Source organism: Pantherophis guttatus, chromosome 5 (genome assembly GCF_059756535.1).
Source record: "Pantherophis guttatus breed Tessera chromosome 5, ASM5975653v1, whole genome shotgun sequence".
Lineage (NCBI taxonomy): Eukaryota > Metazoa > Chordata > Lepidosauria > Squamata > Colubridae > Pantherophis > Pantherophis guttatus.
In genome coordinates this window covers 9808805-9821781 of record NC_142067.1, presented here as the reverse complement: position 1 = coordinate 9821781, position 12977 = coordinate 9808805, and the positions used below count along the sequence as shown (strand labels likewise).

The following is a 12977-nucleotide window of genomic DNA, read 5'->3' as shown; positions in this document are numbered from 1 at the left end:
TGGGTGAGAAGCAAAACGTTTTCGAAGAAGAAAACCCAGAAAAGTCCAGTTGCTTCTTGAAAAAGCACCTTTGGGATGATCTATGTTCAAATACCAGTGTCTGGGCCATCTAACTAACCATTGAAATGCAGAATCGTTTATATTAAAAACATCAGATACTGGACCGGTATATGCCCTCAGCTTACAGCTGGCCACAGTCAAAACAATGTCAGTTTGATGTAGCCTGGTGGCGTAGCTGATTAAGCACTGTTACAGTGCACCAGCTGCCTGCAATTACTGCAAGTTCAAATCTCACCAGGCTCAAGGTTGTCTCAGCCTTCCATCCTTTCTAAGGTGGGTAAATTGAGGACCCGGTTTGTGGGGGCAATAAGCTGACTTTGTATAAATATACAAAAGTATGAAGGCTATTGCTTAACGCACTGTAAGCTGCCCTGAGTCTCTGGAGAAGGGCGGCATATAAATCAAAATAAAATAAAATAAAAATAAAAATAAAAATAAATGTAGGACTCCGCAGTCACACTGAGGGGAGTATCTCCCCTCATCTGATTGGGAACATGGAGGAACATTTGCTTTCAAGTTACCTTGGCAGCTAGTAAAGTTGTTTGAGAATGGGGTAGCCTGTCTAAACTTTCATATTTACCTGAAGTTCAGTATTCTGCGAGCAAGAAGCTGCTTTAGCAATGATGTCAGCAAGTAGCAGAAACTATAATGCCATAAAAAGTCTCAGATAATAGGGAGGGCAGGCAAAATCATAGCTGTCTACTCATCCATCTGACATCACTGCCTGTCTTACCGCTGTTTGTTCTGCCTCCAGGTCATCTCCATACACCATAATCCTGTGATGGCAAACCTATGGCATGCGTGCCAGAGGTGGCACGCAGAGCCCTCTCTGTGGGCATGCATGCTGTCGCCAGCTGCTCTTCTGGGTTCCATTACAAGCATGCACACTGGCCAGCTGCTGATCTTCACGCGAAGACCAGCTGTCTGGCATGCATGCGCGTGACGGAACCCGGAAGAGAGCAGTTGTCTGGCGTGCATGCGCACAACAGAACCCGGAAGAGCAGCTGACCGCCATGCACATAGGCCAGCTGCTCTCTTCCGGGTTGCGGCGCTCTGGCGTGCGCGCACACTCTCGCTCCACTTTCAGCACTCAGTGCCGAAAAGGTTAGCCATCATTGCAAATCACATCAAAGGTTTTCAGGAATGTTCTTTCAACTTTCTGCCTATGCGTTAAGAGTAGCATTTTAAGAACCTGGCAACTTGTGTGGACTTCAACGCCATGAATTGCTGGCTGGAATTCTAGGAAATTGAAATCCGCACATCTTAAAAGTTGCCAGGTTTGGAAAAACATTGTAGATTTGTGCTGCTGTCCTCTCTCTAAGGGCCTGCCATTCTGAACATTTCTTTTCGCCTTCACGTAATGTGATTCTCGGGAATCCGTAGGAGTCCTTTGTAAGGCTGTCAAATCAGATTTCTAAACCCTTCTCTCTCTGTCACACACACACACACACACACATAAACTAGCGCCAACATGGCTAAGTGCAAGAGCAAGCATAGTACAACTTATCTGAAAGCAAACAGCTCCAGATGACTCAAGCTACCAAACTGAGCCAAGAAAAAGGCAAAACAATTTCAGAGTCATTAACCTCAAGGAAAATTCCTTTTGGATTCCCAAAATGCAGCCAAAAGTTGTACATGTAAAAAACAGTTTAAAGAAATTAATATTTAGGCCGAGTTAATTTCCTTCCTATCAATAACTGCCTCTCTCGGCTAGGAAATGGAAATGAGCAATGCCCCTAGAACTGGACATGACTGGACATTTTTCTATCTAAATGTACTGGATGACCACAAATTCATTTAGAAGGTGGGTAGTCCTCGACTTATGATCCCAATGGAGCCTAAAATTTCTGCTGCTAAGCAAAACAGTTCTTAAATGAATTTTGCCCCATTTTATGACCTTTCTGGCCACTGTTGTTAAGAGAATTGCTGCAGCTGTTAAGTTAGTAACATGGCTGTTAAGTGATTCTGGGTTCCCCATTGAGTTTGCTTGTCAGAAGGTCACAAAAGGGGATCACGTGGCCCTAGGACCATGATGGCGCACCTATGGCACGCATGCCACAGGTGGCACACATAGCCATATTGGTGGGCATGCAAGCGTTGCCCTAGCTCAGCTCCAGCTGATTTTTTGGCCTTCTGGGCCCAATGGAAGTCGGCAAATGGGCTGTTTCCAGCCTCCGGAGGGCCTCCGGGGAGGTGGGGAAGGCTGTTTTTGCCCTCCCCAGGCTCCTAGAAAGCCTCTGGAGCCTGGGGAGGGCAAAAAACAGGCCTACCATGCCCACCATGCCATCAAATGCCAAAAGCAGGGGGAGCATGAGGGGGGGTCGCGCACGCGTGCGTGGGGGGCAGGGCGCATAGAATTATGGGTGTGGCACGCACGCGCACAACCACTCTGCACTCCCCCAGCTTTTGGCACGCGATAGCAAAAAGGTTAGCCAACACTGTCCTAGGACATTGCAACCATCATAAAGATGAATCAGTTGCCAAGTGTCTGAATTTTGATCGCATGACCCTGGGGATGGTCACAAATCACTTTTTTCAGTGCCGTTGTAACCTCAAATGGTCACTAAATGAACTGTTGTACGTCGAGTACATATATGGTGAGTTTCATCCAACTTAATGCAACTAGCACGCAGTTAAAGGTGTAGAACAGGGGTGTCACACTTGATTTCATTGAGGGCCACATCAGGATTGTGTTTGACCTCAGGGGGCTGGGGTGGGCGTGGCCAGGGTGGGCGTGACCAGCTTGACATCACTCGTGTCAGGGGCGTCTGTGATGACCCGAGTGCTCTGCCAGTGGAAACGTGTTCCCAATCTCATGCGGCCCTCCCGGGGTCAATTTTCGGTGGCAGAGGGTTGCAGGAGGCCACCCCAGCTGAAAACGGAGATTGGGGGCACGTTTTTGCTGGCAGAGGCACCACAGCCCAATCCTTCACTCTTTTCAGGGCAGCCCGGCAGGCCAGATCTAAGCACCCCCCAGACCGGATCTGGCCCCCGGGCCTTGAGTTTTACACCCCTGGTGTAGAACCTGGGTATCCTGGGTGCCATCAGATCTCTCTACCGATCGTGCGTAGCACACACTGTTTTTATTTCTTTGGTTCTTTAGCCAAATGGCTGGCAAGAAGGAACTGATTGTCTCCTGCAGTTCCATGACCGAGAGATTGAATGTACTTTCTCTTCTAGCATTAGAAAAATTGATTAGGGGCTAATTGATTAGGGGTTAATTGATTAGGTGCAGTTGCTAGAAGTTAAAAAAATAACCCACATTTTTTTTCAATCAATCCGAACCAATCTCTCTAAAATGATATTTATTTTGTCATAGTAATGGGAATAACGCAATTTTCTCGATACTTAAAAGCTAGACAATTGTAGGTTATTCCACGTTGTTCATTAGTGAAAGAGGGAACGCCAGAAAAAAGTGGCGCATAAAGAAATACAGCAATGGTTAGGCAACCTTTTTGGCAGAAAGGAAAGCTATGACAGATAAGAAAAAGTGCGAGTCGCTGTCCGTTCCGGAATAAAGAGGCAACTGTTCCATTAAGAAAATAAAACCACATCAGGCTTTCCTTAGCAGACAGCTGCTGCTAATTCTGTCCAAAGATCTCCTTAGGACACGTGTGTCAAACTCGCTACGTCACATTGCCGTCACGCAGGGGTGAAATCCAGCAGGTTCTGGAGAACCGGTAGCGGAAATTTTGAGTAGTTCAGAGAATTGGCAAATACCACCTCTGGCTGGCCCTAGAGTGGGGTGGGAATGGAGATTTTGCAATATCCTTCCCCCAGGAGTGGGGAGGGAATGGAGATTTTGCAGTATCCTTCCCGTGCCTCACCCATCAAGTAGGGAAAAATTTTGAATTTCACACCTGCCGTCACGTGACATATCGCAACGTTTTTTCCCTTTGCAGAGCTGGGGTGGGTGTGGCCTGAGCATGACGCATCTGGCCCGCGGGCCGCTAGTTTGACACCCCTTCCTTAGAATATCAGGATTGCTTGTCTTCCTCTAAAAATCTCAATCCACTTTTGCAACCAGAAGGAATGACCTAAAAAAATGACCTAAAAAAAAACAAACTGAATTTTGCCTTAAGTAATATAAAAAAGGGACACAGACTGGCCAACACTGGCAGGATTCAGTTTGGATACAATTCCTTAACATGAAGAAGACATCACCTCTCCAGCCCTTGGTTCTTAAGTCTATTTAATTTTTGTAATTTTAATTCTTCCTATATTTATAATTGCTTTTATATCTATTTTTATTGCATTTTAAGCTGCCCAGAGAAGGGCAGCATATAAATTTAACCAATAAATAATAAATTGACAGGTTTCCTTTTAAACACCCCACTTTCAAATCAAGATAGGCAAAGTGGGGCACTTCAGATGTGCCTGAACCACGGCTTCTAGGTTCTCAAAGAAGTAAAAATGAAAAAATAACTCCAAGGAAAGAGAAGATTTGTCTTCTAAAGAAAAACAGAGAGAGAGAGAGAGATTGCAAATGATCCTGGGGGCAACTGGCAAGACTGGTAGGGACACCAGCTTCCAAAAGGAACCACAACTTCAAAGGAGAAATATCAGGTGTGGTCTCCAGAATCACGGACAAAGAAGGACTATCCAATTTCCAGCTAATACGGAAATTTTAATCCTGTACTTCACAACATTTCCAAGTCAAGCTAATGAGGAGAGTGTACAAACAGAGGAACATCGGATGGCATCACCTGCTAGAACAACTGGCACAGACATCTTAGAAACTCAAAGTTTACCACCCTTTTACTACTCAAGATTGGCAGTAAAGTTGTCAAGGATAAAGATGATCGGAGTCTTTTAGGGATAAACTCCAGAATCAATGACTGGGGATGAATAACTAGAATAACTCTCTTGTCCTGCTCAAGATTTCCCCAAAGGACTTGGCTGATTATTGTGAGAAAATTTACAATGACCCTTTCAATTTCTTGACTTTCAAGGAGGTTGTTTTCTATTTTTAAACGGAGCATTTAAAAAATCCTGATGATTTATTTATAGTGCTGATTACTGTGTATTACTTTACAGGGTCAGGGTACAAGAATTTTTGGGTGTGATTAAAGAGGCTAGTGTGTGCTTGTAGCCGTGAGGGAAGTAATTGCTGAAAATATGTTTAGGCAATGAAATTTAAGCCCGCTGACGTGAGACTATTGTGAACAAAGTCAACGCATAAGTTGCAACTAAAGCTAACCAACAACAGCCTCTTGTGTGGATTAGTAGACTTTTGGATTGTACTGGTATGTGGCTGGTTGTAATCTGCTATAAGAGCCGACACACAGGAAGTAGAAAGGTTTTCCTCAGCGCAAAAACTCAAAAAACACCCTGTCAAAATATGCAAGCGACTGAATTGCATCTTGTCTTCCATGTGCCGATTTTATTTATTTATTTATTTTAACCTACTGTTGAAAAACCAAACCACTTAACTCTGAACGGAAGAAATAATAGGGGAAAATAAAACAATTTCCCTCAAAAGCCAATAAATATTACTTTCAAAATCCAAATTTCAAAATCTGCCGGTGTCCCACCAAAGCAAGTGGAAGCAGGTGTTCACACTTGTCCCGGTCAAATTCCAGCCAAAATAATTTTCTTCTGCCTGCAGTTATGGAAGGAAAACACATACTAATCGCATTCTGGGTGAGGGTAATTTATACCCCTGTGCAACGACTGCTCTTCCTGTAGGCAACAACTGTGGATTTTCTCCCATGATCCTTAAACTATATTCACAAGTTGGCTTCAAAAAAACATAATAATAATTGTCCCAGCACAGAGAAAGACAATGCAGCTGTATGGATGCTGCTAACTTGAGCTGCTGAGGACAGCACATTCTAAATATTTGAGCCAATATGGGGGACCGGATGTAAGTGGGATCTGTTACATGGTTTCCGGGCATAATTAAATTAGTCAAGACACGGAAGTCCTTGCTTTTCAATCACTTTAAAAGCTTATCGTGGACACTAATGGACCATTTCTTCCACCTGCAAGGCAAGCAACACTCTCTTGAAGATGCTTGCTTAAGGAGGCTGGTTACCAAACAAATTGCTATAACTAGAGTTGAAGAAGCTGCTAGTTCACTGCATCTGTTAGTACAGGGGTCTGCAACCTTAAATACTCAAAAGAGCCATTTGGACCCGTTTCCCACAGAAAAGAAAACACCGGGAGTCACAAAACCTGGGTGGGTGTGGCTAACTCGATGTCGCTCACTTCCACCAGTCACATGACCCTCCCCAAGCCACGCCTACCCAGATGGTCATTAGGGCAGAGAACCAATTGTTAAAAAAAACCAGGAACCACAAAATCCTTTTAACATCTCTCTCTCCCCCTCCCTCCCTTCCTATCTCCCCACACTCTCCCTCTTTCTCTGTATCTCTCTATGTCTCTCTCTCTTCCCCACTCTCTGTATCTCTCTGTCTCTGCCCTGGCCGCTTCTCCATCCCCCACCATCGCCCTTACCTTCTCAGGCCAGGCGAGGAGTAACTGGGAGGGGAGGGTGAGGGATGGGGCCAGCCAGTGGTGGGATCACCTGACAGGGAGCCACAGCAGAGGGCCCAAAGAGCCGCATGCGGCTCCGGAGCCGCAGGTTGCTGACCCCTGTGTTAGTGTAAATGCCTCAAAATAAATAAAGGCTGGGAAAAACCATTTTGCTTGTCCGTTGGCTATAGCATTATGAGGGATAAAATCTCTACTCAAAACAACCAGTTCGGTGAGCGCCGTGCTTCACGCATGTGCAGCGTTCAAAATACAGCAATTTGAAGCTCAGCTGCTTACCTTCTAAGGCAGCCCCGGTAAGTAGAACAGCAGAGGTGCGGAAATCAGCTGTGCCGCACGAATCAGCTGAGCCAGAAAGAAGGAAATATAGGACGGGATAGGGTGGGTGTGGGTGGGCAGGGCCAGCTGATCGTCGGAACTACCGGTTCACTCGAACCGGTCCGAACCGGCTGAATCCCACCCCTGAAAGTATACCTCTAAAGAAAACAGCTGTGTGCACGAATCAGCTGAGCCAGAAAGAAGGAAATATAGGACAGGATAGGGTGGGTGTGGGTGGGCAGGGCCAGCTGATCGTCGGAACTACCGGTTCACTTGAACCGGTCTGAACCGGCTGAATCCCGCCCCTGAAAGTATACCTCTAAAGAAATCAGCTGTGCCGCACGAATCAGCTGAGCCAGAAAGAAGGAAATATAGGACAGGATAGGGCGGGTGTGGGTGGGCAGGGCCAGCTGATCGTCGGAACTACCGGTTCACTCAAACTGGTCCGAACCGGCTGAATCCCACCCCTGAATGTATACCTCTAAAGACAGGGGTGTCCAACCTTGGCAACTTTCGGACCAGTGAACTTCAACTGCAGGCTGGGGAATTCTGGGAGTTGAAGTCCACAAGTCTTAGTGTTGCCAAGGTTGAATACCCTGCTCTAATACAGGTTGAAGAACCTGCATTGGTTAAAATGTGTCCTCTTCTTTTGGAGGAAAACCTTAAAAAGAAGATGAGACAGTTCTTGGGAGAAAGAATTCTTTGGAAAGGCATCACTAAGGCACCCGGAATTAGGGTAGTCCTCAACTTACAACCATCACTGAACCTGCCAATTATTGTCATAAGTCGTGACAGTTGTAAAGTGGATCATTAACAGGTGGCCAACCTGTATTTACGCTTCTGTGGTGGTTATTAAGCAAACACAGTGGTCGTTAAGCAAAACCTATTGTTTGCTGTGGGGCGCTTTTGCCGGAAATAAAAAGTAAACCGTGGTTCCGGGGGTGGGGGGGAGAATGTCGTAAACTGGTCATGTGACCATGGGATGCTGCAAATAGCCATAAATGTGGGTCACATGCCAAGGGTCTGAAATGTGATCACATGATCACGGAGTGGGGCTGTTATCCTTCAGAACTTTGGAACCAGTTCATAAGTATCTTTTTGGGGGGTTCATTATAAGTTTGAACATTCGCTAGTAAGAGGACTACCTGTATAAAATATAAGATAGGCGTGCTGATCAAAACTCCTTATTGCAATCTAATTTATTCATATCTCTCAGCATCTATGGAGCTGTCCGAAACTTTCCAAAGCAATAATTTAAGTTGAACGCTTAAGCAACTAACATACAAATGAGTCAGACTTTCATATAGAAGAAAGAAAAAAGTAAAAAAAGAAAGTAAACATTTTTATTTGTGCGCACAACTGGGCTTACACCTCAACCCAGTGGCATCTATTAAGTGCTGCACAACAAAACCCCACTCACATCCCTGGGAATTGCAGACAGCTGTTAAAGATCGTGTGTACATATATCCAAGATGATTAACATACAAGAGGCAGTTTTAGTCCATATATATTCCGCCCATATGCTGCAGGTGACACATAGCTGACATACCAAAATGAGATTTGCATACCACAGTTTAATTAACTATGATACAGAGCCTGTATTTGGTGGGCTTTCTGCAACATACTGAGTTGCAGAAATTTCATCCGTTTTTCCGCCTGGGACCATATGTGGATCCATATGTTCAGGGGGTATTATGACGATGCAGTTCTCTCACTAATAGTGGAACAGAATTTGACCATTGAGTGGTTTATTGGAGGCAAAAATAATTGGAAACTGGTGGATAGTGATATTCATGGCATAAAAAAAAAAGGACTGCCTGTGTTTTGTCTATTGCAGGGATGTCAAAACTCAAGGCCTGCGGGCTGAATCAGGTCCCTGGGGTGCTTAGATCTGGCCCACGGGACCGCCCTGGAAACAGCAAAGGACTGGCCGGCAGTGCCTCTGCCAGCAGAAACAGAGCTCGGGAGGGCTGCCTGTGGCCCTCCCGAGCGCTGTTTTTACTGGCAGAGGGTTGCAGAAAGCGATCGTAGCTGTTGTGGCTCCGTTGCCTGAGCCTGGGCTATCGACAGATGCAGACTCTGAAAGCGAAGGAGAGGAGTTGTCAAGGCCTCCCTCTCCAGGACCCTCCTCTCTGGCAATGCCTCTGGAGGACACTGAAGGCCAAGAGATAGGCCCAGAGCCAAGCATGTCCCCGCAGCCACAGGTGGACAGCGACGAAGGAGATAAGTGCTGGCTGGATCCTTGAGAGCGGTGCAGGGAGAAGTGTGCGCAGCAGAAGGGAAGGCGTGCCAGAGATTAGCTGAGTCACTGGACCACACCCCACAGGGTATAAATGTGGGTGTGGTGGCCGGCTCAGTTTGTGACGAGCAAAAACTAGAAATAATCCATGATCTCTGCGTTACTGGACTTCTGCCTGCCTTGTCGGACTGCATTTGGACTAATCCTTGTATTGCTGAAACTTTGCCTGCTTTATCGGAATGCTTGCAGTCTAATCTTTGTTTTGTGTGAGTAAAGTCTGAATTGGCAGCTAGCCACTGGGTTGCTGCCAGCTTTATCTTCAAAGACTTTGTCGTGTGGCTTATTAACTCCGGGCCATCTGTGGGGGTGCATGTGTGGGATGGGGACAGAACAGTAGCCCAAAATGGAGCTCGGGAGGGCCATGTGCAGCGCTCACAAGCTCTGTTTTTGCTGGCAGACTGCTTGTACCACCAGAGGTGCCTCCGATACGAGTGACGTCGAGCTGGCTGCATCCATCCTGGCCATGCCCCCCCCTCCCCGGAGGTCAAACACAAACCAGATGCGGCCCACAATGAAATCGACACCCCTGGTCCAGGTGTGAAATTTTAAAAATTCCCCTACCGGTTCTGTGGGCGTGGATTGTTGGGGGAGGTCATGTGACTGGGTGGGCGTGGCCAACTCGACATCACTCACTCAACTCGAGGGGCTCCTCACCGGCCCCTTCCCTCCCAGCCACTGCTTGTCATGAATGGCAGGAAAATGGGGATGGGAATATTCCTGCCTACCATCCTTCCCTCAGTCTGTGTTGAGATTGAGGAATGGATGACAGGCAGGAAAATTCCCTTCCCTGTTTTCCTGCCTTTCACAAAAATGGCTCCATTCCAGCTGCTCTCCCCCCATCCGCCTCCCTCCTGGGGGCTACCTTAAAGGGACAGGCTGCAGCAGCTCCGTTCTGAATGGAGGGAGAAAAGTTAGCAGTCTCTCTGCTGCATTTAACATTGAATTCTGTGGAATATCGAGCGGAGGGAAGAGGTGAGTGGTGACCAGCTGGGCGTGGGTGGGGCCAAGGAGGGGTAATTACTACCGGTTCAGTGAACTGATGCCCATAATCCCTAGTGATTCGCCCGAACCTGTCCGAACCGGTAGCATTTCACCCCTGCCCTGATCTATTGCCTATGTCTGCCATAAACTACGGTGTACTAATTACCACTGCGGCATCCACATAATCTCAAGCGACAAGGACATGGCTTGAGAGACTATCTGACAAGAATCATGTACAATTAACATTCATTCTAGGTCACCATATCTATTTCTAGACCATGGATTAGGGAATTAAGAGCAGAAACAACCCCATCGCCACTTTCATTTCGTTTCATTTATTTCCCTATTAATTTTTAGGTATCTATATCTACGAATGGAAGGGCTGGTGTTGACTCACTTTAATGCAATATGAGATGCAATTATCTTCGTAGTGCTTACAGCATCTGTGCCTGGGACCATTTTTGCATCTGAAAAAAGCAAAGAAAACAACGTTGACTCGCTAGATTTCGCCTGCATTCCACAGCTACATGTTCCATTTTCTCCAACGCATACAAAGTCTCCTCCTTATCAGTACTTCATTCTTTGTACTTATCAAGTTTTTATTTATGGTGCCTAGATGTGGATACCTGTAAGAGTAAGTTTTGAAAACATGGCCTATTTTATACAATAAGGGCAAAAGCTTTGTTCTAGAGCCCACAATGGGATATCGCAAAGAAACCCATTAATAGGACAGAAAACAAACAAGATACTTTGTCCCAGTTCTCCAGGAGCTGGCATTAAAAACAATGAGAGGGCCCTTGGTGCTCTCTGAGCTTGCCTGTTTCCTCGCAGGCATTTCATTACCCAAACTAGGTAACATCATCAGGGCTCGTCAGTTGTATCAAGTTTTACCTTTATTGCCACAATTGTTAAGCGGAATCACTGCCGATGTTTAAAGTGAATCGCAGACTTCTTAAGGGGAATCTGCTTTTCCCCCAATGACTTTGTGAACTTCGAAACGGATCAGAAGCCTGCAACTCTCATAAATGCATGCCCGTTGCCAAGCATCTGAATTTTGATCACATGGCTGTTAAGGATGCTGCGATGGTCAAAAGTGTGAGGACCTATTGTTAAGTCACTTTTTTTCACTGCCACCGTAACTTCGAATGACTTATTTGTCCTTACCGTGTTTCCCCAAAAATAAGATCCTGTCTTATATTTTTTTGAACCCCAAAATAAGCGCTTGGCCTCATTTTCGGGGAGGTCTTATTATTTTGGGGCGCATGGAGCAAGATGGGGCTCCTCTTGCCTTCTTCACCTGATTTCCAGCTCTGTCTCCCTAACCCTAACCAGAGGAAATGGTGGGGGCCGGTGGTGTATGAGTTTAAATATTTTTGGGGAGGGCTTATTTTCAGGGGGGGCTTATTTTAGCACATGCACTCAAAAGCCCGATTGGGTTTATTATCAGGAGATGTCTTATTTTGGGGGAAAAAGGGTATTTACTTACTTGTTTACTTTCTAATTATACTTTCGGATAGCAATCCGGTGTCAGAAAACTAGGCTTTCAGCCTTATTACTAATTCCAACATCAATCCCGTCTGCATCTTTTTTTAAAAAATAGGAGTGCAAGAATGTATGAATATGTATGTGTTCATTTTGTCACAGAAAAATAGCCTGGGACTTCCTCCCATGCCTTCACTTGGTTGTGAACAACATAATCATCCCAGACAGGGGGAAAAAAATGTCAGTTGATATCTTACAGCTGCACCAGGGGTGAAATGCTACCGGTTCAGACTGGTTCAGGTGAACCGGCAGTAATAAAAGCTACCGGTTCAGACAAACTGGTAGTTAAAAAATGCTACCGGTTCGGACGAACCGGTATTTCCAACAATCAGCTGTGACGCACAATTTATATTCACTAGAAAGCAGAAAATCCTGCTTTCTAGTGAATCTAAATCACGCGGCACAACTGTTCTCCCTCCCCTCTCTGTTCTACTTACCTTCTTAAGCCTCCTTTTTCAGTGCTGCGCGGTAATGCCTGCGGTGTGCATGCACGTGAAGTGTGCATTTGGCGTGCACCGCACATGTGCACACACAGAAAATTGGTAGCACACCTCAGAGGATTTCACCACTGAGTTGCACCCTAAAGACCATGTAACCCCAATCCTCATTTCTAGGTTAATTTTATGGAATAAAATTGCGATCTGCAGGTAGCCAGGAATGCATTTGGCAGTGTTATATACACCTCCCTGAAGAAATATCACAGAAAAAAGGGCCCAAAGTTAGTTGGGAGACTGTATGTTATTGCCTTTCCCGATCCAGCAGAGAATCTGTAAAGCCTGCCAAATTTATATTCTTCCAAGCTCACAAGACGTCGCTTTCCATGAGCATCTATAACAGTGCAAATTCTGTCAATGTGGGATTCCAGCAGTTTTATGACAGAAAACTGGCAGAGGAATTGAAAATGATAAATACCTCAGGGAGGGCTGTCCAGTTGTTTAACATTATCAGCTGGAATTACAAGGAAATCAATTTGATCCTGGTTCTAGAAATTAAAATTTTCTTGTGCTCAAATATTTGCCGTCGGAGCACAAAACAACATTACTCAATCTTCACACTGTGCCAATTTTTTTTTTTGTAAGCTTTGAATTATGTGCTGCAAAAAGTGTATATTAGTCATAAATCATCCATCAGGTCAGTTTGTGTAGCAAAAAAATGGTAATGAGGACATGATCGAGTTACAGACATTTAGACTTAGCTATATCTGAAAGGAAACACATGGGAGAGAAATATGATAAAAGGATTAAGATTAAGAACTCAATGATTTTTTGGGGGACATGTGCAA

General features: G+C 45.4%; 1 protein-coding gene across 4 annotated transcripts in view; it reads right to left on the bottom strand.

Moving 5' to 3' along the window:
* Positions 1-12977, bottom strand: part of TMEM135 (transmembrane protein 135) — a 179905-nt gene that overhangs the window by 15053 nt on the left and 151875 nt on the right. For all 4 annotated transcript variants that reach the window (XM_034407660.3, XM_034407598.3, XM_034407734.3 and 1 more), the window contains one exon: positions 10551-10620. In XM_034407660.3, coding sequence (XP_034263551.2) covers positions 10551-10620 — 70 coding nt within the window. The remainder of the gene's footprint in view (positions 1-10550; positions 10621-12977) is intronic.